The sequence below is a fragment of the Orussus abietinus genome, unplaced genomic scaffold (assembly GCF_000612105.2).
Source record: "Orussus abietinus isolate OABI.00-Male unplaced genomic scaffold, Oabi_2.0 scaffold27, whole genome shotgun sequence".
In the NCBI taxonomy this organism is placed as follows: Eukaryota; Metazoa; Arthropoda; class Insecta; order Hymenoptera; family Orussidae; genus Orussus; species Orussus abietinus.
The window spans coordinates 170,739-198,673 of NW_019394254.1; the positions used below are offsets into that span (position 1 = coordinate 170,739).

Here is a 27,935-nt window from a genome sequence, read left to right on the forward strand (position 1 = left end):
GCGGCGGTCGCGCAACAAGTTAAGAGCCGCAGCCATAGCCGCAGCCGCAGCCGCAGCCGCAGCCGTCGTCGCCGTCGCGATGTGACATGGATGCCCTGACCGTATCCTGCGCCCTCGTCTCGACGGCCCTCTACTGCGGAACCCTGTACGCCGGATTCGTTTACGATGACCGGTGAGTGCGGGGGGCGAACCCGATCGCGAGAGGGGTGGCGGCACACCCCGACCCTCCGCGACTTCCAGCCGCGGTCGCGCTCGCGGGCGACTGGTTTTTCGTCCGCATCCCGCGCACATGCCCGGTCCATTAGCGACGGGGCCAACGGCCACCGCAATTAGGCCCATCCGTATTTTGCGCTTTCGGAGTGAGGGGCAGGGAGGAGCGTGGGAAGAGGGACTGGCCGACCCGGGAGCGGAGGCTCGCGGTTGCTACCTACTCTTTCGACGGGCCCGACCGTAGATTTCGGGTCGCCGGGCATCGAGAGGACGCGAAAGTGGCATCCGAGAGGTCGATCGTTCGAGAGACGCGAATCGGTTCTATCTCGGCACCGCGAAGGCGGAGGCCGCGAGGAAGGTCGAGATCCCCGTGAAATTTCATGTTTTAGAAAAAATGCGTATCGACGAAAGTTTTGAAAAATTAAAGGTTCGGGTCGACTCGGTACCCCCGGTTCGGCAAAGGTTTCGTCGAGGCCATTTTCGAGTCACTTTAATTCGGAGAAAGGAAAGGCGACTTTTGAAGGAGGATGCCCGGCGAGAGGGTGGAGGGAGAAACGATATCCAGCTTTCCTTCGCAGGGGAAGGCGAAGCTCGCCAAGCCGGCGAGCGAGATTCGATTAGAGGACGAAACCTGTTGTTGCCGACTCTCGCTGGGGTTCGTGAAAATTGATGATCGGCTTCATAATTGATATGCCGCAATCGGGGTGACCGAGACCAATGGGGCACCGCGCTTCCTCCGTTCCTCCCGACGGCGTGGTCCATCCGTATCTTTGAACTCCCCGAGGGGAGAAGGGAAACCGGATAAAAATATATATTTGGGGATAATAGCGGGAAAGCGCTTGGTCGCGTCGGTTCAAATGTAGACGATGCCTCGGGACGGAAAAGGAGAGAGCTCGATCGATCGGAGAGCGTTATCGATCCCTGTCTACTCGAGTTCGAACTTTTATCGCCACGCGACGATCGGCGCCGCAATTGGCTCGCGCGATATTGCCGGGTATCTATTAAAGCTCTCCGAATCGGAGAATCGGGATCGAATTAGGAGTCGAACGCGGGCTCCGAGCTTTCCGCGGCTCCGGGCATGCGGAAAAGAAGCGCGGCCGGAGATATCGGGAATATTGCCGCGGAATTAGAAACTGGAGCGCCAAGTGGGAAGGGGGAAGGGGGACGGACTCGAGCGATACTTTTTAATTAGACTCAAATTGGCGCAACAAGATTCGGACGGAAACGAGTTTCCTCGCATCCGGGACGTCGCGGTCCGACATCTCGAACTCGAAAGATCGAGGTAACTTCGGGTTGCTCCAATTTCTCGTTCAAGGGGCGCGAGGCCCACCGGTCGTTTTGCTCGCTTTTAACCCGTTTTTGTTGCGCGCGGAGGATTCGTTGAATCGCCTCCGACCGAGAGGTGTTTCAGGAAAATTGCGCTCATTCGGCTCTTTCTACTTCCTTTCTTCGGATTATAGGCTCCCTGCCGTGATCGCCGCGTTTCGTCCCGAAGTGCCTAAAGTTGCAGAGGGGGCAAATTCGCGCGATTTTTCAGACGGATAATTTTTTAATCCTCATCTTTTACATTTATTCCCCCCCCGCCGAATGCTCGCTCCAGATCCAAGGGCATTTCCATGGGGGAATATTCGACGGACGTGACCAACGCGTTCCACGGACGTGCACACGACGCGCGAATGGCCGGTCTCGAAAGTTCCGCGAGAATTCCTGGAATATTCCGTAAATGTCGTATCGATATTCTACGACCACACCCTTTCGCGAAATGAGTATTCCCGGAGAATGCCGTGCACGATCCTTTCGACTTTACGGCCAGCGCGACGCCTCCTATTTTTCTCCCCTTTGCGGAATAATTGTCCGGAGTCTCGATACCTCGGAAACGAGTCGAGACTCCAACGCAACGGAATTGGTGCGGAAATTTTACCGTCTGCGGAATCCGCGGACCCTTGCGGAAAGGAAGTCTCGAGGATTAGGGGACCGCGGGTCCTTCCTGGGATCTGAAAAGTTTTTCGTGCGGTGGCTTACTCCACTGGCGTTGCAACCAATTAGTGCACAAGTTTTCCGCCAGTTGGAAAATTCCCTCCTCCCTGGAACGTGTAGCCAAGAATACTGCCAAAGAGACGCGCACGGGACACCGATAATCCTTGGACACGTCCCAGGGGACCCGAGCCTGGTCTAAGCTAAACCAAATCGCGACCGGTATAAAACGAGTCGACGACTTAACCTTTGTCGCCCCGTTCGAGGCGAGGGAAGTCGTATTTGCCGAATGATCGCGGTCATTACGGCGGCCGGGTCTCGCTTCTTCTCTTGCCTTATAATTGGAAGGCCAACAAAGGTCGCTCGATGCCGGAAAGTACCGTGGATGCCCGCCGTTATTTACCGAAGCCCCTGTTAAGAGCACCCTTCGGTGTCGGGGTCGGGTGGCTAAACTCGAGGGAGCGAACGAGAGGGAAGGGCGTCACCTTATTATTTTCATCCCCTAACGCCGGGCAAACATTTGCATAGGAGCGCGGAGACCCCGCCGGCGAAAAGTGGACCGCGGCGATCCCGGATCTCTCAGAATCCGCTCCGGATTCCGGGAGATCGTGGATCCCTTCGCGAGTCGGGCGAGAAAGGACTACCGAAAACGATCCCCCCTGCCCCGAGAAGAAAATTTCATCGAGGGGGAAAAATTAGTTTCTCGGGGTGGAACCGCGACCGCGAGTCGAGGAAAGTCAAAGCGGGAACGAAACTACGAGGCGGCCGGGGAAGTTGGCAGGGCCGCGTAGCCCGCGGTGAGCAAAGTGACGAGCACGTCGGCGAAGTTCGGTCCGATAAGAGACTCGGGCCCGAAGGCGTCGCCCCCTCGGACCGCCGGCTTTGCCGATTGAATTCGAGTCGGGCAAGAACGTCGAGATAGGAGACGGGGATTCGCGAGGACCCGCGGAGATGAAATCCGGATCTTCCGGTAGATTACGCCGCTGGGCGGGATGAATCATCCGAGCCCCGTATGGAGAAGTCCGTCCGTGTATGGACTCTAACGAGGTCGTACGGTGGCGGGGCGAGAAGCGAGTAAGGACCCCACGGAGACCCATAGCTTCTTGTCCGGCGATAAGAGGGGTCGGGACGAATTATTGGCGCCTTATTCGAAATCCACGGGGATCCCGCGGGGGATCCCGCGGGGGATCCGCTAATGGAATCGGATGCCGTCCCCGGAATCTTTTTTCCAAGCAAATTCTTCTTCGATTGGGCTCGACTCCCCGCAGGAACTCGGACTGGGAATTTTCTACGGGCCTCTGGCAATTGGCCCGAGGGAGCCGAGCGAGCGGGCCATCGGGGAGGGGAATTGGAAATGAGGCACCGATATGGCTATCGGTATTGGTGTCGATACCCCATGAAATCCGGAGATTTGCCGCCGGGGAACGTGCCGACGCGACGGATACCCTCGACCTGGCTTTTTCGAAGACTTACTCTCGAAGGTGGCAAACGAGTCCGTTAAACCGTCCGCGTATATTTTTATCTATTTTACGAGTAGCCGAGGGCGGCGCTCCTTTCCTACGATTCGGAAGTATTTTCACGTCGCGACATTCACTCGGCAGCGATAATAGCCCGTCAAATGAGCGAATCGAAAATCGAAACCGTGGAGAGAATTCTTGGTGGATTTCCGAGCGATATCGCAAAATAGATGCTCCGGGGTGAATTACACCCCGGCGGACTTGCGGGATTAATAAGGGGGTCGGTGCCTATACAACCGGGCTATAATGCCGGCTAATTGAGATCCCCACTTTCGATTCGAACGGCATTCACCTTATTTTGAGGAAAAGTGGGCCGTTTTAATTGGAGGGCACGAATAATCCGCCGTACACGCTCGGGGGAAAAAAATGTCGGTTTCCGCGGATCGGATTAGTCGCGATATCGACGTGGTCGGAAAATGATTATACCGTTTAAAACGGTTCAGAGAGAAATACTCGTTCGTTAACCTGCGAAAAACGCGACGGAAATATTTTTTGCCCCGAAGAATACGTCGATCCGAGAGCGATCGAACCTCCGCGGACGAGAAGAGACGTCCGAGTATCTTTATGGAACTCCGAGCGCAACGTTTTCGAGGAGCGAAATGCCGGGCGATATCTCGCAAACGGAAACGTCTCATTGTTCACGTTGCAACCCAGAAATGGACGTTTTCATCCCTAGCTGATGAAATCTAGTGCAGCGAACCCCCAACCAAATCGGATAAATCGATCCCCTGTCCTGCCCGCGTCCCTCGTTTGGTCGAAACGCCCAAAAATCTCATTACTTTCGTCGTCGCCGACGCGATTACGCGGACGGACGCATTATTTACGCGCGGAAATTGCAGGGCTGCCATAGGGCTAAACGCAACGTTCGCGGTCGAGTCGGTACGAACTTCGTCCCTGACCGAAGCTCGTTCCTCGTTCGTTTCTCGTTTGTTCCTCGTTCGTTCCTCGAGTTCGAGCTCGCGGGCACGGATGGGCTTACAAGGTGTGCGGATGTGTCTACGAGATGCGGCCTGGCGGAACATCGGCGGAATGGCCGGGTGCCGTCGGCACGCAGCGGAGACGGGTCGCGATCCTCCTTCGACTATGGCGAATTTACATTCCATTACCCGGTTGAATATTCACGGCTAGACCCGAGAAGAGGGTCGCGGTACTTAATCCGAAGCTAGATCGAAACCGTTGCGGCGTGGCCGCGCAGTCCGTTTCGGAGTGGTCCAGGGAGGACGATGACAAAAATAATCGTAGACCGAGAAAAAGAATTAGTTGACCGAAAGAAATATATACCGTTGCCCGAATCGCGCATAATTGCCCGAAACAATTATATACGGGTGACCGCAGGATTTTCGTGTCGCAATGCGCATCTCTTGGAGTCGAGCAATTTTTTTTTTTTCTCGACACAGCGAATCGGGATTAGATGTCGGCAGGATCGCAGGGAACGACCGCGGATGACCGGGGTTATCGTTGCGGCTCGAGACATACCACCTTGGAGGGCTTTCCGTAATGGCCGCAAAAGTCATGAGCTAACAATTTCTAAGTGACCGAGCATGCACTCCGGACTCGGAGGTATCGAGCCGCCGGCGTTGCATCGCCCTCCACCATTCATGGACTCGCGGGATATTTCAGCCGGGCACGGAAAGAACGAATTACGGGTATTAGGAACGACGCGGGTGGATTCGACCGTGTTTTACGGTCGGAATAGTCACGAAGTGTCATGACCGGTCCGACTCCGCGGGCATTCGGGAACGATCCGAACGCGGATCGTTCCCGGAATCGAAACGGGCACGTTAATACGCGGTTACCGTATTTTATTAGCGCGCTTAGCTCGACCCCGGCCGACACGGGGACGTCCGTCGCGGTAACGCTCGAGGCGATGGGTTCGAAGGTAGATTTAAATTCGAACTCGAACCTCCCTCTTCCGGAGGGGATTCGAGAAATTCGTCCATATATTTAAATTCGAATTCGGTCTCGCCAATAGTCGCCGTAGAAGGGACCGTGGGAAACCGTTCGATCGGGGCCGGGGGAAGAGACCTCTCGGAAAGTGGTCGACAGTCCGAGGAAGACGGCGTCGGTCGGGGAATTAAGCGACGACGGAGACGCCCGCGCAAGAACCGGCCCTAAGGGAGGAAGAAACGCGGGACGATCGGAGTTGCGAATTTCCGCCCCTCGGCTCGGAGGAGCCCCGATGTCGTTATCGCGTTACCGACACCCATCTCGAAACGCAAGGAACTTCCCCGAAAGAAAGTTACGAAATTCTTAACCGAGTTAAGAGTACCGCGTTCCTCGGAACCCCCGAAGCCGGTCCGAGGGAGAAAAATGGCCGAAACGCGCGGAACTCGCCCGAGTTTCTGGCAAACCGAGGACGCGCCGGATAACGATCCGCATAATATCCCAATTATCGCTAAATTGCTCGTTTCGTCGGCCCGCCTCTGCCCGTCTCTCTCCGACGGGGTACGTTTTCGCGCTCGCGAAAAATCGCCGCGTGACTTTTGACGGCCTCTACGAGCGCCACCGCGAGTATCGAATATTTATAAACGTCGCGTAGCTCTTCGATATTCGATAACACGGTAAAGGGGAAACGGACCGAGGCCGGAGTCCTTTGGGACGGCGGCGATAATTCCTGGAGGACGCGTCATCGAGGGGGCCGTTCGCCACGAGTTAGGGGGCGAGGGTGGAAACGCGTTCTTTCTATTAGTTTCCTCGAAAGATGTCCCACCCCGACGATACGGGATTCTCGAGATTTCCGAGATCCACCTTAAGGGCCGTAAGGGCGGCGGTAATTTATTTCTCCCCGAGTTATCGCCGCACGGGAGCCCATGACTTTCCGAGGCGCGGGGCCGTTCCCCGACATGCCTCGATCGCGTTCCCACCTCGTTCCTATGGGTTCCCGTGGATTCCGCGTGCGTCCGGTGCTCGATGATTCATCCGACCCGTCGGATTCCATCTTCGGACGAAATTCCCGGAATCCTGCTCGTTCCTTATCCGAGTTATCGCGCGAGTCGATTGCCGCTCATAGATTCCCGAGGGGCTCCGCGACGTCCGCTCGGGATCTCGCGCGTTTCTTCTTCCCGGCTTTCCTCCCAATAAACCGAAAGTAGGGGAATTCACGTTCCGTCCACGCAAAACCAGGGGAAACGGGGTGGGCGAGGTAAAAATTAAACGTCCGTCCGTCCACGGATTCCCTCTTCGCGTTAAATATAAGTTTTCAGGAAATGTTGATTTTAAGCGTCAAGTTTCCGATGCGTTTATCCCTGGTCGAAAGGAAACGCGTACTTTCCCGCAATTCCAGCGAATGGTAAACGATTACGAACTATTATTTTACGTCCGACGAATCTCGCCCACCCCCGGGAACGACGACGCGTCCTCCCCCCGACGGACGGCGCTCCGTATCCGTTTCCATCCACTTCCGTGCCATTATCGGGGTATCTACTCGAGATGCGGTCCCGATACCGGAGGGCCCAGACGACGCCACCGCCGACGGCGCGATTCTATTTTTCCCAGATGCGCTCAATGAGAAACGACCGGAGCCGGAGGGCGGACGAGACGCGGCGGGGGACGGACGGGCTCGGATGAAGTAGATCGCGGGGGGACGAGGAGGGAGGAAAATGAGAGCCGGGAACGTACCATCGCCCCTGCCCCAACCTTCGCTTCGGCCAAGTTGATCGCTGCTATCCGGACCCTCCGGGGCGCCACCGGCGCCAGGGGTGGTTTTCCGCCCGCCGACCTCCGGAGAGGGTGCCGGATTTTTTTTTACGAGAACATCGACGGTCGTCCTCGTGCGGATATTTTTCGAGTCGATCGGAGGGGTCCCGGCGGTCGATAAACATTCAAAATCTCGCGGCTGCCGAAAATTATGAAATTTTTGAAATTCCGAATTCCTCCCTCGTCAGAGGGTAACCGCGTATGCGTATCCCCGGTAACGCGGAGAATAGGAGGGCAGAGAGTCGAGACGTCGAAGCGGGCCAATCGGAAGCCTCGCTTTGTCCACCGGACACCCTCCTCGACTTCCGGTGTCTTGGCTCGCGACTCCCATTAGCGTCGTCGCGATGGAAAACGCGGAGCGACTCAAAGGAGGCTCGCGATTCGGTCAACTAAAAGCTCTCGGAGGCCCGGAAAGGGGAGAAGAGAGAAAGAGCCTCGGATGCAGCGGCCCTCTTTCTTCGGCGCACCCCGCGCCGCGCCGCCACCCTGCCACCCACTGCCACCCTGCGACGGTTCGATTACACGCCGACCCGCTCCGCCCGTTCCGCCCGTTCCGCCCGTTCCGCCCTTTCGAGATATCGACGAGTCCTGCCTCTCTCGACAGCGAGACCAGCGGAACGAGCGCGGATGGGATTTTTCCGACTCTCCTCCCCCGCGAAAATCGGGTCGAGGAATTAGACGAGAGAATCAAGGGGCACATTCCGCGTAAGCGGGTAACGGGAGATCAAGGATAGCGAACGTCGCCGTACCGGAGGAACCACGGACGAGATAAAAATGAAAGGACGGGCGTCGGGTCGGGCGCGAGGGGGGCTCTATGCGAGTTCCTTGACCCGGGTGGGTTTCTCGAACGGCAATCGGGCGCAGCTGCGGAGGAAATGATTCGTTGCTTATTCCGAGGGCAAAATTGTCTTGGCACCGATGGTCGGTCTCTCGAGGGGGTGGCGAGGTACACCTTATGCTAAGGCGGCCATTAGGGGGTGACATATGACTCGCGTGTCTCGGTCAGCTAGTGGCCGGGTCCGCGTCGAGGCGTCGCTTTCGTGGGTACACCCCTCTGAATTTCGATTTCGAGTCCCACCCGAGAACTCGGGGGTCGAGAGAAATTGGGGAAAAATCCGGAGCGGCGACCGTCTTCGGGGCGAACGAGGCCCGGTAGCCAGAAAATCTCGACCCGGGTCTCCGTTACCCGAAACTTCGTTCCCCGAACGCAATCACACGATCGGGTAACTTCCCAATCCGAAGTTAACGGAGGCGCCCTCCACCCCGCTTCTCCCGTGGCCTCGCTCGGTCTTTCTTCCGTTCCTCGTCGCACCCCATCGGCACCGCCGATCGCTCTCTTTCTCGCCCTATCACCCCATCCGGGTCTCTCCCTCTTCCTCGTTCCGCCCCTCCACCCCCGAGTCCGTTCGCCGATCCCTCCCGCAGAACTTATCGCGAGCCCCTTTTAAAATAATCCGAGTTCCCGAGGCCGCGGGCGATTTCCGAGTTTGGTCCGTAATTGCCCCCTCCCCGGGACGGGGCGCTCTCGGGGCTCGGATGCAGTCCGGGCTCGTGTTTTACAGCGGGACTTCGATTTCCGGGACTAAGTGCCGATAAGCGACCGTGGCCGAGATCGGGAACCTCGATTCTCGACGAGGACGAGATCTTTTTCTTATCTCTCCGCGTGTAAGGGTTGCAATTAAAATCGTTCCGGCAGCGATCGCCTCTCGGAACGACCGACCGTGATTTTTCGTTACCTTCTCGGAGAAGAACGAGGGTCCGGAACCTCGAGACGCGCGGCTCCTATCGGCAGGGGAGGTTTTTTAATTTTTTTTTTCTCGGGGGGAGACTCGCCCGACCCCGAGGGCCAAGGGTTGCCTCCCTCGGCGCGGAACCGGTCGCTAGGCGCCTTTTAAAATAATCCGAGTTGCCGAGGCCTCGGGCTATCAGGGAAACGTAGCTTGTAATCGCGCCCCCGCCGAGGACCGGGAGGGGGGCGAACGCACCCTGGACTCCACCATGTTTTACAGCGGGCTTAGATCGTCGAGACCAAGTGCGGCCCGGGTGTCGATAAGCGACCCCATCGGCGATCGGAAACCCTGATTCCCTCGGGTTCCGTTATCGCGCCCATATACGCGTCGCCCTAGCCCGACGCGTTCCGAAACCGACGAATCCACTCGATCTTTCCCGTTGGAAATGTTTCCGTTCCCGTGCGACCGGGGACACCGGGAGTCGTCCCGAAAATCGTTCCGAGAAGTCGCCACGCTGGAACGCAACCGAGGCGACGTTTCCCTTCAAGGGACAACAACGATACCCTTTCTGGAGCAGCGCGGGCGGCGGGGACCGTGAACGGAAAAAAAGCCGGCGGCATTAATATCGGAATATCGACTTTTGGGAGGAGAAAAGCCTCGTATCTGGTATTTTTTTGTTCCGCGCCCCGCGACGGTCGCGTCACCCGGGGGGAGCGGGCAAATCCCGAAGCTTCCGCCCGTCGACCGATGGCCCGTGGTGCGCCCCGCCGCCCCCGGGGGGCCGTCCCTTTCGGCTTTTTATGGGGCCCTCTCTCGTTATTTACCTTTGCCGGACGGCTTTTCCGAAGATTAACGACGTGACGTCGCGCGCGAAACTCTCCTTTAATCCGCGCGAACGGGAACGCGGCCGCGACGAATGCGCGCGAACGCCGCCGCGGATGAAAGCCGTCGCCGACAACGGCGCCGCGTCGACGTCGCTAGAACGCGAGGCGCTTTTACGCGTCGGATCGTCGACGGCGAGGCTACCGGCCTGGCCGGCGGTCGAAAACAGCCGAGGAAGAAAAATGGCGCAAAAGCGAGTACGCGAACGTTTCAACGATTCCGGCCTATTTTCTCCTCAGGAGGGCGATTCTGACGAACGTCGATCTTCTGCCGAGCACGCCGTGGCGCCGCCTTCTCGAGGACGACTTCTGGGGCACTCCGCTGCGAGAACGCGGCTCCCACGGAAGCTACAGGCCGCTCTGCGTGGCGACCTTCCGCCTAAACCACCTCTTCGGGGGTTTCGACCCTCTGGGCTACCACGCCGTCAACGTGGCCCTGCACGCCATCTGCAGCGGCCTCGTCGCGGGCCTCGCCAGGAGGGTAAGGCCGACCTCGGGCCGACCCGGACGCTGCCACTCGATCCTTTCCCGCGTGATTTCAGGTCCTGCCCAGCGGAGACAAGTTAGCCCATGCCGTGGCCGCTCTTCTCTTCGCCGTTCACCCGATCCACAGCGAGGCGGTGGCCGGCGTCGTCGGCCGCGCCGACGTCCTCGCCTGTCTCCTGACCCTGACGGCCTTCTTGGCCTACGATAACCACTGTCGAGAGACCAGGCCGTCGGGGCCGCTCCTCCTCGCCGTCCTGTCTTCTATCCTGGCCACTCTGGCCAAGGAGACCGGCATAGCCGCTCTGCCGCTTTGCCTGCTCCGGGAGATCTGCCACGGCGATGTCGACGCGATCCCTCGCAAGGTGAACCGTCGAATCGCCCTCGATCGCTCCGATTCGAGGATATCCGAGCGACTTCCCGCTCCGCCCTCCCGACTGAGGGTGAAGCGGGAAGTCCCGGATAATTCCGCGATTCCTTTGGCGCGAACTCGTTCGATTCGATCGGCGAGGCGAGGCAGGGGGCAACGAGGTTTCCGATTACAGGGTCGCAGGTGGAGTCGACGCAGGAGCGTGCTGACGTTGTCGGGGTGCTCGGTGTTGCTCCTGATAGCCCGACTGCGGGTCGGCGGGGCCCCCCCGGAGTTCGCCACCGCGGACAACCCTACGGCCCGCCACCCCTCGAGGATCGCGAGGGGCCTGACGTTCCTCTACCTGCCGGCGGCCTGCGCCAGGATGCTCCTCTGCCCCGACACGCTGAGCTTCGACTGGTCGATGGACGCGGTGCCGCGCATCGCCACCCTGCGGGATTCGCGGAATCTGGAGTCGGCCTGCTTATACGCCGCTCTGCTGGGCGCGGGGCTGTGGGCCGCCCGGGGCCTGCGCCGACCTCACCCGGTCGACCCGGGGTCGGGCCTCGCCTCCTACCCCTACGGCCCCGTCGCCGTCGCCGGGTACTCCTACGGCCCCGCCTCGAGCACCTCCTCGTCGACGTACTCGTACTCGTACGCGTATCCTGGCGCCGCGTCGCGCTGCCCTCGGTGCCCCGTCTGCTCCGGCCGCAGAGCGGGCGGATGCCACACCGACAGGTGGGTCCCGGCGAGGAGTCCCGAGTCTCCGACCGTACGATCGCGACTCCCCGGCTGAAATCCGGACCCGTTTGCAGATGTCGCGCCGCCAACAACAACAACAACGGCCCCTCGGGGGAGTGTTACTGCCCGAAGGCGGGAAGGCAGCGAACCGGGCGACCGAGTCGGGCGGCGGCCACCGCGGTCCTCCTTTCCCTGGGCTTCCTCGTGCTGCCGTTTCTCCCGGCGAGCAACCTGTTCTTCTACGTGGGCTTCGTCATCGCCGAGCGGGTGCTCTACCTGCCCAGCGTGGGCGCCTGCCTCCTGGTGGGAGCCGCCGTCTCCGGCTGCCACCGACTCGCCAGGAGGGCCTCCGGGACCAAGGCCCGACTCGTCCTGGTCGCCACGGCTCTGCTCCTGGGACTCATGTCGGCCAAGACCCTCCGGCGCAACGCCGACTGGCACGACGAGGAGAGCCTCTACCGGTCCGCTCTTCTGGTCAACCCGCCGAAAGGTGAGCACCCCTCGGTCCCGAAACGTCCCGTCGCTCCAAAGTTTTGGCCGTGACCAACCGGCCGTGACCGAACGGCCCTGACCGTAAAGACCGCAACGACCGCAACGACCGCAACGACCGTGGACGGAATATGGCCGCAACCGCGGCGAGGACCGCGATAAAAACTTGGACGGATCGTGCCCGCGACCGTGACGAGGACCGTGATAAAGACCGTAACGAGGACCGAATCGTGGACTCGCCGCTTTAACGGCGCGCGCGAGCCGCCCGATGTATTTTAATTGTACCAACAGAAATTGCGTGTTACCGCGTTAACGGGCCGCTCCGCTCCGGGAAATAAATTTGCATTTCGGGTCCCGGCTTCCCCGCCCCGGTGACCCCACTCCGCGCTCCCTCCCGCGTCGACCCGCGATCCCGGAGATGCCCGTCGAGGGCGACTCAGGAACGCGGGACCGCGTCGCGTGGCCATCGCGTGGCCATCGCGGGTCGGCGCAAGAAGCGGTCGGTCGGGAGGAAGTCGCGGGCGCGGAGAAAAACCCTTCCAAGCGGGGCAGCCATTATTCGGGAGTTCTTTGACGGGTCGCGGATGAAGGAACTTCCCCGAAAGGATTCCTTCCGTGTCGAGGATTTCCGACAGCGAGAAAGAACCCCGCGAGGAGGGGTGACTCTTTTGTTTCGAGGAGTCCCGACGGCACGGACGGTCAAATTTTGGCAAAAGCGATCTCCCCGTCCTCGACCGAGAGCGGCGAGCGATTTATCGACGCGTTTTCTCCGCCTCGCGTCAGCTTTTCTACCCCGAAAACCGACGCGGAGGATGCTCGCTTTTCGGGCGTTTGGCTTCGGGGATCCGATCGATCTCCGGGGTTAAGCACCGTTGACCACGGACGGGGGACCGAGTTTGTCCAAGTAATGCTTCTTCGCGTTTCCGCGCTTCTTATCGGGCTGCCGTCCGAAAGGGGAAAATCTTTGGTCACTCGCGATTCAACCCGGGAAGGGATCTTCCGCGGAGGTCTCCTCGTTCGATCGAAATCGTAAATTAAAATGCTTGCTCCTTCCAGCTTTCGGCAATTTGGGCAGCGTGCTGAGCGCCCAGGGCCGCGTCGACGAGGCCGAGGAGGCGTTCGTTCAAGCTCTTCGACACCGACCGAACATGGCGGACGTCCACTATAACCTGTAAGTACTGCGACTGTGTTACCCCCTTTCCTTGGGCGGGTTAGGCGGGCAAAATCCATGACTAGGATCGCCAAACGGACCGAAGCGATCCGAAATTTTTTTCACGGGTCAGCCTCGTCAAAGTACGGCAAGGGGCTAGGAAACGCGTTATCGTAAGAGGGATGTACGTATCTGGGAGTCGTCTCTCGGTCGAGGGATGCCGGAATATCGAGGCGGAACGTCCCGAGTATATATACGCGGGAGCACCGGACGGTCGCGCTTATCGCGCTTATCGCGCTCGTCGCGCTCGTCGTGCTGCCGCGCGCGACAGGGCTGGACGGTCGGCGCGTCGCGCGGCCGCGCGAATCCGAGCGAGACCGGGCGGAGGGAGGCGATTTCGAATTGAATGGGAAATTGATGGGCCTCGGCCTGTCGCCCTTCCACGGTTATCCACGCATTCGACACGGTTCCGGCCGGCCGCGGGCCGCGCGCTCGGAGGTTAGGTTTCCGCCTTTGCGGGTTTAGCGAGGCGAAGATACCGGATTAAACGGTAGGTGGGACCGAGCGGAGGAGAAACGGACGCGAGTCGATATCCTCGAGCGTTCTCGGCCGCCCCGATCGAGAAACTCGATAGAGTCTCGCGCCAAATGCGTTTCGGGGCACGAGTTACGATCCGACGCGCCGACGAATTAGGGTTGCGGGTCTCGATCGAGCGGTTTTTCTGGAAATTCTGGCTCCCGTATCCGAAATCGCGTCCCGCTCCCCGGTGGTGGACGAGAACACCGGAGAGCGCGACGAGGGCCTGCGACGCCCAGGGCGGCGCGCTAACGAAGAGGGCGGAAAGTAACGACGCCTCTAACGAGGACCGATCCGCTCGCTGGCCGGCGATTCGTCGACGCACTCGAAGCCCGACGGAATCGGTCGGCGCCCAATTATTGGAAGCCATTGCCACGTAAGAGCGGAGTGGCCGAGACGGACGAGGTGGCTCCGGAATCGGCGACCGTGTCGCGTCCGAAGGGGGATTCGCGGAAAGAATGGCGTCGGAGGGTGCTCGCCCGGGGCAACGCGCTAACGAAGACTCGCCGAGTGGCGGCGCTCTCCGACGGCGGCCGCTCTTCGACGATCAATCGAGGCTGCGTTTCAAAGTATCGAGATGACGCGAGCGCGACGTTAAACGAGTCTCGTTTATCACTCTTTTCTCCGAACCGAGCGTACCGGGGGAAGATCCCGAAACCCGTGAAACTTGGATTTTTTTTCTCATTCGTTTCGGGACGCTTTAAAATGTTTGCACAAAAAATAAAATTTCATGGAAGTCGGGACCTTTCTCGCGGCCTCCACGAGGACCGTCTCCGGGCGAGAAGAACCCTCCGCGAAGGCGTCGGAGCGGAAGGAGGCGGCACGCCAAGGGCAACGCGCTAACGAAGAGGTGACCGAGTGGCGGGGTCTTCCGGCGGCGGCCGATCCGTTGGACACCGTCGCTCCTTTACTTTTAACGAGCGTCGCCCAGGGCCGGCGACGAGATGGCAGAGCCTCGGTAAACCGAGCGCCCGGGCGAATTAATTACTCGGCAAACGCGAGCGAAAACCCCGAGGACGCAGTTTTCCGCAGGGTCGTCGCTCGGTTTTTTCCGGCCCGTCCGCATGAAAAACCGACCCCCTCTGGGAACGCGGGGAACTCGGACCGTTGGCCAGCGTCGAAAAGAGATAGGTTGACCGAGACGATTAAAATCGACGTCGCGACGCCCATCTCCGAGTTGCTCTCTGGCGACCGGCGACGAGAGCCGGACGGTCCGGAGCATCTCGGACAAGGTTGCCTCGGTTCTCTCGCCGCGATCGGTCGATAGACGCGCGGTCGCCTCTCTCGTCTCCGGCGACTCGACCCGGCTCGGGCTAAAATACGATAACCCATAATTCCCTTTTGTCCCCTGAATCGTGCGGCCCGGCATGTATCTTTGGTCCCCGTAGGTATCCCGGCACGGCCGCTCCGCTCGATAATGCATGCGACGCGCGACCGCCGACCGCCCCTCCGCAACGGCTCTCCGCACCGACGCCGCACCGCCCCTGCGCCCTCCCGCACCCTCCCGCGCCGACGCCGCATCCACCTCTCGACCCGGGATCGACGAGTCGAACTTTCTTTCCCGATCCGATCGGGGATCCGTCGGACCGCCAAGACGCGCGTAATCGAACATCATCCCCGGGATGGTCGGATGGGGCACGGTCAATGGAACGCGCGGATCGAAATAGTTGGTTTGCCCTCGGTCGATAGAATTTGTCGATGGAAATAGTTGGATCGGCCGATGGACGGGGCGAGCCGGATAACCCAAAAGCGGGAAGAATCGTTACCCTCTCGGCCGGATACCCCGACGTAGGTGGCGGGAAAATAAGGGCGGAGTTTTAATGAAATCGCGGTAATAGCCGGGAAAAGGAACGATAGGGGGCGAAAAATCGAATTAAGGAGTTTTAAGGAACATTTATTTTCGTGATTAAAGTTGTAAGTGCCTTCGCCCGTCACCGACGCCACGCCACGCCACGCCGCGCCGCGCCGCGTGAACCATGGCCTCCACGCTTCTACCTCTCGGAGGAGTGCGAACTTAACTTCTTAAGAAACTTTGCCCCGTTGCCCCGATCCTCCCGAGTGACGAAACAATCGCCCTTGTCGCCGGGATTAACGATATATGGAACATACGCCGGCACCGATGAATTATTAAACGCTCTCCGAAATTATGCCAATGCCCCGAAGAGGAAACGAAACGAGGAAAACGCGAGTTACGTGGCCGCGGGAAGGATCGATTTCGCATTATCTTGAGTTACTTTGCTTTGCATCGCGATACCGGATGTGCATTACGTACCCCCTGGTTTATATGGACATTCCTGGAATCGGAATTCGGGCCCTAAAATAGGAAGCGCTTCCGCGGATGTGCATCGTTGCTCTGCAGCGTGCACCGTAAAAAGTGCGGTGTTAAATTCATCGGAACGATATTGCGTTTATCCGGAACGGTATTAATCCAATATTATTAACGCGTTTTTTTTTACCGTCCATCCCGCAGATATTTTTAACGGCGCGCTTTTTGTGACTTTAAATCAACGCCGTTAACGCTGCATTTGGGGTTATGCGCGTCTCTATCGGCGGATTTAATGCCGCGTTTTTTCGAACACCTTCGTGGAACGCCCCACAAAAGCGGTATCAATTCCCCGCAAATTCGCGATATCATTGGGATTACTTTTTTGAAAAACTCCAAATCCCTTTATGTAGCAAAGCCTAACCCATGCTGGGAAATGGATCGTGAAAATTACCAGGATTTTTAACGCCGGGTTTCTTCTCCGTTAATTCTCTGCAGATTCTCTCTCATTTGCATCCCGGGAATTTTCGGACTCGAGGGAAGATTCGCCGTTAACAATGAGGGGACAAGGGGTGAAATACCTTTATTTTTCGTCGTTATCGATGTCGCGGAATTGCTCGCGTTAGCGACGAAGTGGGAATCCACCCTGTGACGTATGTTTAACGATCACGCGAATTTTTCTCGTCGGACGAGACGACGCGTAAAATCGAGGGTAAATCGCGAACGCGAAATTGGGCGTATATTATACATCTCGGGATTAAAGGGGTGGGTGTATACCTGCGGAAACTTCAAACAGTTCTCCAAGTCAAGGTACAGGGATATCGATCTTGTATCCTTCGAAGCGCAATTCCTGCGTCCCACCCCACGGAGGATTATTTTACATCCCTCTAATGAGCGAATTTTGATTCCGTTTGATCTTCCTCTCTCCTACCCTCGGCGAGCATTCCCGGAAGAGGAATAAGGTAGCACCGTATGTCTGAAAGTGCGAGTATATTTGCCTTTCCGATATGACATCGTATTTCCGAATTAAGAAGCAGCGCGCCGGGGGCGACGCGTCGTTATCGGGGGAGCCAATCAGGGGAAATTGTTTATAAAATTACCGTTCCTTGGAGGTGGATTCCCCTAGCCCAGAGGGAGGAAAAGGGGCGGTTGCGAACTCGCGGACCGTTGCAGGGCCGTAGACCGGCCTTAATAAGCGTTTTAACGTCCCGCCCGTAAATTCGACGTCACGTGAAATTAGCGAGAATGGAATGGTTGCACCGAACCTACCGACTGCGATCGCGCCGCTACTACTCCTACGATATTGCGATTCGCCGATTCTTCGGCCGACGAAAACGCTCGACTAGAAAGGTAACGCGAGGGGTATTACGATGCGATTAAAAAATTGCTCGAATCATCGGCCGGCGAGGGGTGGCGCGGAAAAAAAGCGGGGAAGAGTAAACGGCGAAGGGAGGAGCTCCCGTTTCCCGACCGCAAAAATTTTTCCCCGAATTCCCAAACTCCGACGTGAAAATTGAATGGAGTCCGCGCGAACCGCGGGACCCGCCGTGCGTATCAAACCGTTCTAGTTTCCGAGCGAGAGGGCCGAAGAGTCGAAAGAGAACGCGGCCCGAAATGTGCTCCGCCCCCGCCGCGCCAAGAATTCGATAAATTCGGTCGACTTCATTGGGCCCGCGTATCGCGGGTCGGAGCGCGCTCTTTTTCCCTCCATTTGTCGAAAGAGTTCATTCGAGAGAACGCCGCGGCTGTTTTCTCCCTTTTCCTCGCGTTTTTCGAACCCACCCCTCGGGGACTCGAGTTCCTTGCATATAACCCCCGAAGTCCGTTCGGCCCGAGTATTACGTGACGCTGCCGCGCGCGCCCATATTATTAAATTTTCGCGTGTCGCGGGATTTCCCGTCCGAGGGGCACAGTTTTCATTTGTTTCGAGCGGAACCTCCCCCGAGGAGGGCCACGGTCAGTTCTCGAACGGACATCTCCCGTATTGGACTTTCTTTTTTCGAGAGGAGGAAATTAGAAGGACAGAGATGCGACATTTGCGGGGCGGATTCGGAGCCAGGATTGACTCCGCGATTTCCCGGAGCTCGTGAAACGAGATCCTCGGAATCGATTTATTTCGGTTTGGCACGGCCCTTCCCGGGACTTGACTTGAATTTCTGTCATAAGAGTGAAATACCGAGGGGTAGTCCATTGCTAGAAGTCGATGAAGGAGCCACGGAAGATGTGCTCATGCGCATCCGTACCTCGCCGAGTGGAATCAGAAACGCGTCTCCGGATTCCCTCGTATTTCTCCGGGAAATTTCGAATATACCCGAAGGAGATAAAAGTCCGAGCCGTCGTTGAATTTACTTCGAGTGGTCCTCGCGGGTATCCCGAGCCATATACGCGCCGTGTTCGGGGGCGACGACGAAAGCAAAATGGCGGAATCCGAGGACCCCTCGAAAGACTCGGAGACGCTCGTCGTCCGCGGCCTGTATCTGACGGAAAACCGTTTGCATCGTTTCCAGGGGCATCCTGCAACAGGGCAGAAGGGACTTCGATGCGGCCATCTTGAGCTACCAGCGGGCCATTCATTTCCGGCCCTCCCTGGCGCGTGAGTACGAAATCCGATGCGGGAATTATGCATGCGCGCTTAATAAGGTCTCGGGTTAACAGCCTTTCGGCATCCGGAAGGTGTCAACCCTCCGCTCTTATTATCTTTCGGCACGCACCGACACGGCGGCCGAGTTCCCGCTCGAGCACGACGCGGGGGCGAAACCGTTTAGATCCGCGGATACCCTCGATGGTTCCTCGTGTTACGTTAACGAAAAAAAAAGAGTAAATAGGGAAATCGAGAACCAATAACCGGGAGGTATCGATTCCCAAAGGTTTCGGCACCACCCCTCGGCAGGCCGCAGCCTTCCGCGTCGGCGAGATCGCCGAATTTCAACCCCCGACCGGGTCGTACACCGCCTCCATCCCCGACCCCCAGCCCCCCGCGAACCGCGGTCGATAAGGTGGGACGAGTACACCCCGACACGCGTGCAGGGTGTACGCCGCCGATAACACCGGCCTGCCCCCGGCGATATCTTTTAAAGTAGCGACGTTGCGGGGACCGTTTCCGAGGGATTCGTCTTTCGCGGGTCTTTTTCCAAACTCGTCATTTTCGGCGTGACCGAGGTTATCCTTACATCGAAGAATCACGGCGTATCACCTCGAGAAAGGGACGACTCGCCGCTGATACCGTGATTTGGAGATTCTCGTTTTTATCGACTTCTCTCCGAGGTCGCGTCTCGAGTCTTCTCGAAGTTCTTTTGGCCAATTCTTATGCCGGGCGTTCGTGCCCCGGGGTGATCACGCTCAAGGTAGATCGTGAAATCAATTGCGCATGCGAGTTGCAAAGTACGTGGCTCAGGGTAAATACGGGGAGTCGCGTACAAGGTAAACGACGGTCGTGTGCACGAACGACCGTCCACGCGTGTACCCTGCGAATGACGATCGCGGACAAAGCCGATAAGAACGCAACCGATGTACCGATAACGGCTGGGAGTAAAGACGTATCTTTCCGTTGTCGTTCGGAAACGCGGCGGGACTCGAGGGGGTCGAAATAAAAGCCGGCAATTCGGAGATCCCTAAGTGAAACGTTGTATCGGAGCGATCGACCGATGTCGTATCTCACGCCATCGTCTAATTCCAGAAAAAGGGGAAAAAAACGAACGAGGCGATCGGGGTCTCATCAATTTCGAACCGTCAACGTTAATCCCACTCGGAAAAGTTGCCCGCAACTTCGGTACACCTTTAAGTACCCCCGAACTTCCATTCGATTCCGTCAAAGCCTTCTTAAAAGTTGCCGCGGCCGGATAATTACGGTATATTATCTCCGCGGCATAATAATCCGAAATTAAACGAGTTCCGTGTTATTAACCGGAGCACGAGCTCGCGAGTCTCCGAGGGAGGAATTTCGCGTTAATCGGGATGAAGGATGAGCCAAGATCGAGGATACGTTTCTCGGATTTCGCGAGATTATAATGAATTCCGGAGGTAAAACGCGGAAACGAAAACAAGTCGTTAGGGAGCCCCCGGAAAAAGGAGAACTCCCCGTAACTCCTGCGAATGCCGGAAATATTAAATCGCCGGGATTGTCGAAGAGCGCGGAAAGGCGAAAGAACGAGTCCCTCCGTTTGAACGGTCTCCGCTGGGAGCACGCCGAATCATTCGGGCATTCCGGGGTGGCGAACTAATAAGACATCACAGGGGGCCTCCGAGCCGAGCTTTGACCGATATCATATTTATTCGGCCGTGGCCGACGTCGAATCGGCGCGCCACCGATAATCGGACTCGCTCGCCGCGGTACGGGCTCGACGTTATCATTTCGAGATTGGCTCGGTCGTTAAATCCGCATCAGCCTGGACCCGGGCCAGATCCGACGCGGCTAATCTTCGGACGAGAGAGAAATTAGAAAGGCGGGGTGTTGTTCAAAAAGATGTCTCTTCGCCACCTTTTTAAGGGGACGCAAAAGTGGCGAACCCTTCGAGCTTTGCAACGAGAATACAGAGGCCGGAAGGAAGGTTCCGACATCCATGAAATTTCACTTTTTGTAAAATATTTTAAAAAGGTCCATACAGCAATTTGTAAAAAGTTGAAATTTCATGGGGGTGAGGACCTCTTCGACGTTACTTTTGCGGTACCTTTCGGACTCGGCCGACTACGGTGTATAAGTACATCGATCTTTGTCGAGTCTTCGGAATTTCGAACGTCGAACGCTTAAAGGGTGGGCCGCGAATGGGTGCAGCACTGCGCCTGCACGAGTCTTGCACGAGGTGGGGGTGGCAGGGGTGGAGGCACGGCCCGTGGCAGCCATCCGCAAATTGGCGGCCGATCGAGCCACTAATTACCGGAGCCAAGCGTGTTTTAAAAGCTGCCCGCCGCTAATTTACGCCGGGCGAGCGCCGGGAGGAGGACCGATAGCGAGCGGTGATAGCTATTCATAGCTATCGCTAAACGAGACCGCCGTCGAATACTTAAGGGGACGTGAAAGTGGCATCCAAGGGGTCAATCGTGAGTGAAACTTTTCTCCGAACTGGAGGTACCGAATCGTTTCAAACGTTGCAACGTGAATACGGAGGCTACGGAGAAGGTCCTGACGATCGTGGTATTTCAATTTTCGAAAAACTTAAATTTCAAGGGTGCCAGGACCTTCCTCTCGGTCTCGACAATTTTTCGAGATTCGACCTTTTAAAATTTCTCGCGCCGTAAGAATCGCTTCTGGACCGGGCAGGGCACTTTCCCGGCACTCGTATCTCGCCTAGAAATACGGAGGAATTATTGAAGGGTTAATTAAGCCCCCATGAATCAATTAGCACGGAGTGCCGGATCCATCGGTGCATACGGAAATTTCCCAAGAGCCTTCGACTTCTGAGTGCCCTCGTCGCTTTTAACTACGTTAACGGATTTTTTTTTTTTCCCCCTCGTTTTCGACGTCGGCTAATGTTGCTTTTCTGGGCGAAACGGCATTACCCGGAGTCATTCGATTCGGAAGATCAAAACGCGGTCCCGATAGAGTTTCGTTTCGTTCGGGATCGAAATGAAGTACCGTCGAAAAAACCAAGCGCCGATAACCTTTCGCATCCGATTGGAAAGAAACAACGTTAAATCCCATCTCGTTCGCGGAGCCTTCAAAGGTGGGGAAGAAAAAAAAGCGGAATATATTATTTACTTAACCCCGGACGAAGGGAGATCCCGTTTTCGATTACCCCCTCTCTCTACCCCGGGCCGAAACGATCGTTTTCACGTTTCCCCTTTTTCCCCACTTTTACCTCGCGTTTCGCCTCCTTATCTTCCAGGGCAATATTCCCGATTTTCGTTTCCACCCCCGTCCCGACCCGACGCAAGTGGAGCGAAATTAATTTTTGCTCCGTCCGATTCCATTTCGGGTTCCCACTTTGGGCACGAATGGGTATAACCTCGTTTCGAGAGAAACGCGCGCGTTGTCCTCGGCCGCCCAAGAGCGTTCCCCGAGACTGGCGAAACGAAAGGGCCGCGCTATCCTCAATGGGTGTTTTCTGTGTTTCCGGGTCGTCGCAGAGGCCTACGTGAACCTGGGGGCGGCGCTGGTCTCCGCGGGGAGGGCGACGGAGGCAGCCGGCGTCCTGCGAGCGGGAGCTTCCCTGGACGGATCGGGCCTGAAGGACCGAAGGGCCCACGAGGCCGCCAAGGTGCAGGCCCTTTTGCAGCTGGGGGCTCTGTACACCGACCAGGGTCGCCTGAGGAGGGCCCTGGCCGCCTACAGGGAGGCGCTGCACACCCTCCCCGAACACTATCCCCCAGAGGTAGGCGCCCTTCCCCTCCGCGGGGCATCCAGGGGATCGCAGCCTTCGAAGTCGGAATGGAAAGGAGTCGAGGCGAAGGCGACCCAATTTCGGCTCGATTTTCCTCGGAGCCGATTCGAGTCGGGCAGCGCGTCAGGGGTGGTGGATGTGCGATTGCACCCGGGCGAAAATATCGATTATCCCTCCCGTTCCCTTCCACTTGAGCTGGAGTATATGAAAGCACGAGCCACGAAATCAGCTCTTTGGAGGGAAGAGGTATTTGAATAACTTTTCCGCGGCTACAACGGTTGCGGATATGCGTTTTTCCCCCGATTTTTTTCAACGGCCCCTCGATTTTTTTTTCCACCGAGTCCGCACCTCTCCGTGGATTGCGCTCGATGTTGCGCCGTCCTCGTTACAGTTCTGGCCCGGCAGACCCGGACGGAACAAAAGGAGCGAAAACGCCAAGCAGTCTCTCGAGTCCGTAAAAGCACCCGGTTGGCGAGTGTTGTACACGTACGAGGGTATATTTGTATGCGCGAAAAAGGATTAAGTAAAATTTTAACGAAACACCGGCGCAATTATACGCGAAGGGGACGGTTTTTTGGGGACGGTTCTCGAAGAGCACGACTCGGCGATTCGTGAGATGGCTCGGTGGCGTTCTTTGTCGATCGAAACGGTCGAGGTATCCGCGGAAAACCGATGATTGGACCTAGAGGTCGGGATATAAAAGGGAAAATTTAGTTTCGACAGGATCTCGTCGGCCGTTACGCCGAGTTTCCCGGGTCGGTCGAAAACTTCGTAACGAGAGCGAACTCGCGTACCCTTTCCTTTACATGCGTTTCTCCCCTCTCATTAAGCACCGACGGACGCAAAAAAGAAATCTTCGTAATTACCTAAGAACAAAGTGCAGAGAGGGAAAGAAGGAAAAGCCTGGGAATTAAATCGTCGCGTTGCTTCATAATTAATTTCGCGTGCTTCAAGAAATAATTTAAGTGTCCTGTAAATCCTCAAAGAGGCACCGCGGCCGGTCGTTTAAGGAAGGAAATTGGTTTCTGCCAAAGGACGCTTTATCCGCGAGCGTGCAGCGAATTTCCCGGGGGATTCGTCATCGTCTCGCATCATCTCGCAGCCGGAAGCTCCATCTCTGCTCTTTCCCCGCGATTCTCTGTCTCTCTCTCCTCTCATTAGGCACTGACGAACGATGTGCTCTCGTGTCCATTCCGGAACCCTCCGCGATCATGATGCTTTAAGAGCCTCGCGTAATATCGCACGCACGATATACGCTGCAAACCGCTCGAACGGAGTCGACGCGCATCGTTGACGAAAATTCCACCCATTCGTTCGCATCCCGAGATACCGAACTAAAAATGAGAACTAATTAGAAAAGTCTACGAGGGTCTCGCCCGATACCTTGATCGTCGCCCAGTCGAGCAATTTCCCCGGAAAAGCTCGCAGGCTTAAATTCCATGACAGAGGCGAATTCATCCCTATTCTTCCCCCGTGCCTTCATTGAGCATTGACGAACGACGGGATCGCGTGCGAGGCCTGTTCCTGGTCATCCCCTATCCTCCCGTATTAATAACGCAAGGCGTTTTATTTCCCGACGTTTGAGCGGTTAATCGATGTCGTCGGTGATCGCTTTATCGGTTCGGTGGGACCTCGCGTATCCTTACAATCCGGGGTCGATCGAGACTCGTGCGGATCGAACGTACGTTGTCGGGCGCTGTCGACGCTTCAAGATTCCGAGAAATTGCGGATTTCCGCGAACGTAGGTGGGACGGAGAGGATCTCTTTCGGAGGAGCGCCGGGTTTATCCGCAAACGTGAATTATTCTTGCCCGCTTCCGCGTCCATTTTCATAATTTCCAGATACACCGCGGGGACTTGGAAATTGATATCGGTCCGATGACGAGGATTCGAACGAGGACGCGGTTCCCGCGTGGAAACGAACTCGCGGAGCAGAATTCCACCCCGGAAGCGAATTGCGCGTCGGAAGTGAGCTCCTACCCCTTGTCCCTTTGCTCGCATCCCCCCGTGGGCATCGGGCTCGCGTGCTCCCACCCTTCCTGGATGTGCCTCGAGGGTACCTCGCGTTCCGTATGATATTTTAATAACGTAGGGCGCTTTGTTCCCCAGTGTTTGAGTGGCTAATTAGGTGCTCGCGACCCTCCAGTCGGCGGACAATGCCGCTGCGGGGTAATTTCGAACGGCCTTCCTCCGCCCCTCCTGCGCTACCCCTCTTCGCTCCCCTCTGGGCGAGAACGGAATTCAAATGAAAACCCATTACCCGACCGCTACGTTTTCCGATGGTTTTTCCCTAATTCTTTTTTGTCGCAAATTAAAAGAGACACGGCTCGACTGAAATTTCGTGTCGATTTTTGGAATTAGAGGGGAGTCGACCGGTCTCCGATCATCGATTCGCCGGTCGGAAGAAGGCGAGAAAAAAAGAGAGGCTTCGAGCGTAAAATCGATCGCTCGCTCCTGTGAAACGCGACTCTCGAGAGCCTCGATACAATGCGAACGACGCGGGAGACGAGAGGGCTCGAGGGGAATCCTCGCTGCGGACGCCCCCCGAGCTCTCTGGAATTCGGGCTTGGACTCTACCGACGAATCGGGAAATCGGGAAATGGGGAAATTGGTTATTTGGAAAAAGAGAAATAACGTCTTCGTCTGACCGCAGAGCGTCTACAATCTCCTCGGCGAAACGTTGTCCAGGCTGCAGCAGTACGCGGAGGCCGAGAGGTGGTTCCGGGCCAGTTTGGCCAGCCGGCCCGACCATGTTCCGGCTCATATCACTTACGGGAAACTGCTCGCCAGGAACGTTAGTAGCCTGCCCCCGACCGATCTTGAACTTGCCTGCACTCGCTCGTCTCGACCACGATCCTCCTACTTATATTTGCCTATTTACATGTAAATACCCACGCCCCGCTGCCTCGGCCGCGGTCCGGCTCCCCTCCCGCCCTATATTTCCCCCATTTGCATGTAATACCCGAGAGGGAGTCAATTTAAACGAGAGCACCCAGGCTTCCCCGTTTCCTCCGCGGGTGCGAGACGAGGCCGCGGGAAGAATGACCTCGGCCGCTCGATAACCGATCCCGATTCCTTTCCAGTCCAGCCGCGTCACGGAGGCTGAGAGGTGGTTTCTGCGGGCCCTGAGACTGGCACCCGAGGACCCCAGCGTGCACCATCACTACGGTAAGAACGCGACCGGATAGACGGTGCCTCCCCGGGATAAAGACATCGGTTTCGCGGTCGATCGCAGGGGCCTTCCTGACGGCGCAGGGTCGGCTGGCGGAAGCCGCGGAGGAGCAGGTGCGCGCGGCCGAGCTGGCGCGAGCGGACTACGAGCTGAGCGTCGCGGCGGCGGCGGCGCTGCGCCAGGTGGACCGCCTGGCCGAGGCCGAGGCCTGGTACCGACACGCCGCCGCTCTGCGTCCCCTCGAGGCGAGGAGTCACACCAACCTGGGCGCCATCCTGCACCTCAGCGGGAAGTACCGGCAGGCCGCCGCGGCCTACGGCGAGGCTCTGCGGCTCAGGCCGGACGACGAGACCGCGCTGACCAATCTGCACAAACTGGCCGCCCTGTTGGCGTGACCACCGGAGTCGCGACGACGGACCCTGACGGTAGAGATAGAGACCACTCGCTCCCAAAGCGCGCCCCTTTCTTTCCGATTCGAGTCCCGCGAGCGTATCGACCACGACGTCCTCCCCCTTTCTCGGCCCACTTCCTCCTCCAGCCCGCTACGGTATGTAAAGAATAAAGCTTCACTTATTTTTCTCTAGTCTGCCCGGCGTTCTTCTTCCTACGTCGCTCTTTGCCCCCTCTGCGGGGTACGCCCTGCTCCCCCTTCCCGGAGATGACACCCGCGCCGAAGACGTCCCTACGAGTGGTGTCGCTTTTAGGATTCAACGGGCCAGGGGGTCGATCGAGACCCGGACGTCTTCTCATCGGTATAATTTTTCATACACCCCCCGGAGGGTTCGATTTTCGACGAGGGGGAAGGTCCGGGTCTTCGCGCCGCCGTTCCTTACCTTGGATTATTAAATTTCTTATTAAATTCTTCGTTCTTGAACGCCTCCGAGAACCTCCTGGACGTCGAAGAACTCGCGGGTCCGCTGGGGTTTTACCTCGTTACTCGTAACGCTCGCGGTACGCCGAATGAATAACCGAGCGTAACAGGTGCACGATTCAATGTCCGAAAATCTTTGAAACGGTCGAGCGGGAGGATACGACATTCACCGGACTCGGTAACGTCCAGGAAGCGCATGGAATGCTTTGCAGCGCGGGTAATACGGTGAGTAGCCTCTCCAAACCCTCTTGGCAGTTTCCCTCGAAACCGATGTTTCCTGTAAAGCTCGGCGCGAGGGCAATTATATCTATTCGTATTCAGAGACGGATAGTGCCGGCCACTTTTGCCACGAGCCAATCGAAACTGTACGTCGACCTGACCGAGCCTGCAACTCCTGCGGAGAACGAGACCAACTCCATACGGATGGTAAAGTATACATCGTTGTAACAAATTACGCGGGCACGTCCTATTCTTTCTCGTGGCTTAACCGTCGGAATCAAAGGGATCGCAAGGCGCACGAAAATATATATAAAACGTAGGCGAACGGTTTTACTCGCGGCCCGAAGTTTGCGACTAACCCGCTGAAACGCTGAAAGAGGTTTGTTTAAAAAAGTAAATCGAATTCCCCGTTTCTACTGGGCCGCCCGGGATTTTTTTAATTATTTAAAGAACGGCCGCGAAAAACTTGAAATTCTGGCAAACGAGCGCGTCGCAACCCGAACTCTTCTCCGCGTCAAACATCAACGCCTAGGAATCGCGTTAAAATCCTAACCAACGGAAGTCAATTTTCTCGGAACGCCCTGAACGTATCCATACAAAATGGATACGTTTCCGGAACAACCAAAAATGGCGTCGGTTGGCGCAAATACGGAACTCGGGTAAATATTTATCCGCTTTTCGATTTTATGTACCGTTCGATCGGATCACCGGGGGTTGCGATATTTGAGAAACGCGGATTATTCGTTCTCCGCCTTGTTTGAACGCATTTTCGACGAGCGACTCGCTTCATTTATTTATCCCATTGATTAATAATTCATGGCCGACCTTGCCACGATGGGGCGGTAATTCTCCTTTGGCGAACAATGGCGTCGGCCCGCTCCCGTTGGCTCAATTCCTGCCCTCGCGCTCGCCGGCGCCAAACCGCATCCGAATCCGCTACATCAAACGACTCGGCTCGTTTATTTATTTATTTCATCGAAGCTGCATTAGCTCCGACACTTATTACCTCGAACCCCGCCGGTCTTGTTCGAAGGCTGCGAGCTTTGATGTCGCGAGCGAGTCGCGCACAGAGGAGGAGTCCAACGAGAACGGAATCACGGAAACTTCTCTCGGCGAGCTCGCGAATAAAATGTAGCTCGGGCGGTCCGATGAAACGTAAACCGTTCGCTGATAATTGTCAAAGAAGACCTTCATTAGTCTAATGAAACGAACGAGGCGCGACGTGCCGGCAGACGAGACCAGCCTCTACGGAACGGAGTTCGCGACCGCGCTTTAATTAGAGAAATGAAATTTACAAA

The 27,935-nt window shown here is 57.1% G+C and overlaps 1 protein-coding gene across 2 annotated transcripts; it reads left to right on the plus strand.

Moving 5' to 3' along the window:
* Nucleotides 1-26,130, plus strand: LOC105694801 (transmembrane and TPR repeat-containing protein CG4341). Of its 2 annotated transcripts, XM_012415811.2 has the most exons (11): nucleotides 1-172; nucleotides 10,249-10,489; nucleotides 10,551-10,856; nucleotides 11,037-11,578; nucleotides 11,656-12,071; nucleotides 13,127-13,241; nucleotides 18,567-18,652; nucleotides 22,123-22,367; nucleotides 25,029-25,169; nucleotides 25,459-25,543; nucleotides 25,611-26,130. In XM_012415811.2, exons 1-11 carry the CDS (start codon nucleotides 87-89, stop codon nucleotides 25,940-25,942), a joined length of 2,595 nt encoding a protein of 864 aa, XP_012271234.1. In that variant the 5' UTR covers nucleotides 1-86; the 3' UTR covers nucleotides 25,943-26,130. The 2 variants fall into 2 exon arrangements, with proteins under 2 accessions (XP_012271234.1, XP_012271235.1); XM_012415812.2 differs by lacking the exon at nucleotides 25,029-25,169.
* Nucleotides 26,131-27,935: the final 1,805 nt, after the last annotated feature.

What these genes read in the sequence shown, in the direction of transcription:
- LOC105694801 (XM_012415811.2), top strand. Translation starts at nt 87, where the DNA reads ATGGATGCCCTGACCGTATCCTGCGCCCTCGTCTCGACGGCCCTCTAC. An exon ending in GGATTCGTTTACGATGACCG is followed by an intron (nt 173 to 10,248) that starts GTGAGTGCGGGG and finishes TTTTCTCCTCAG; the next exon opens with GAGGGCGATTCTGACGAACG. An exon ending in TCGACGCGATCCCTCGCAAG is followed by an intron (nt 10,857 to 11,036) that starts GTGAACCGTCGA and finishes TTCCGATTACAG; the next exon opens with GGTCGCAGGTGGAGTCGACG.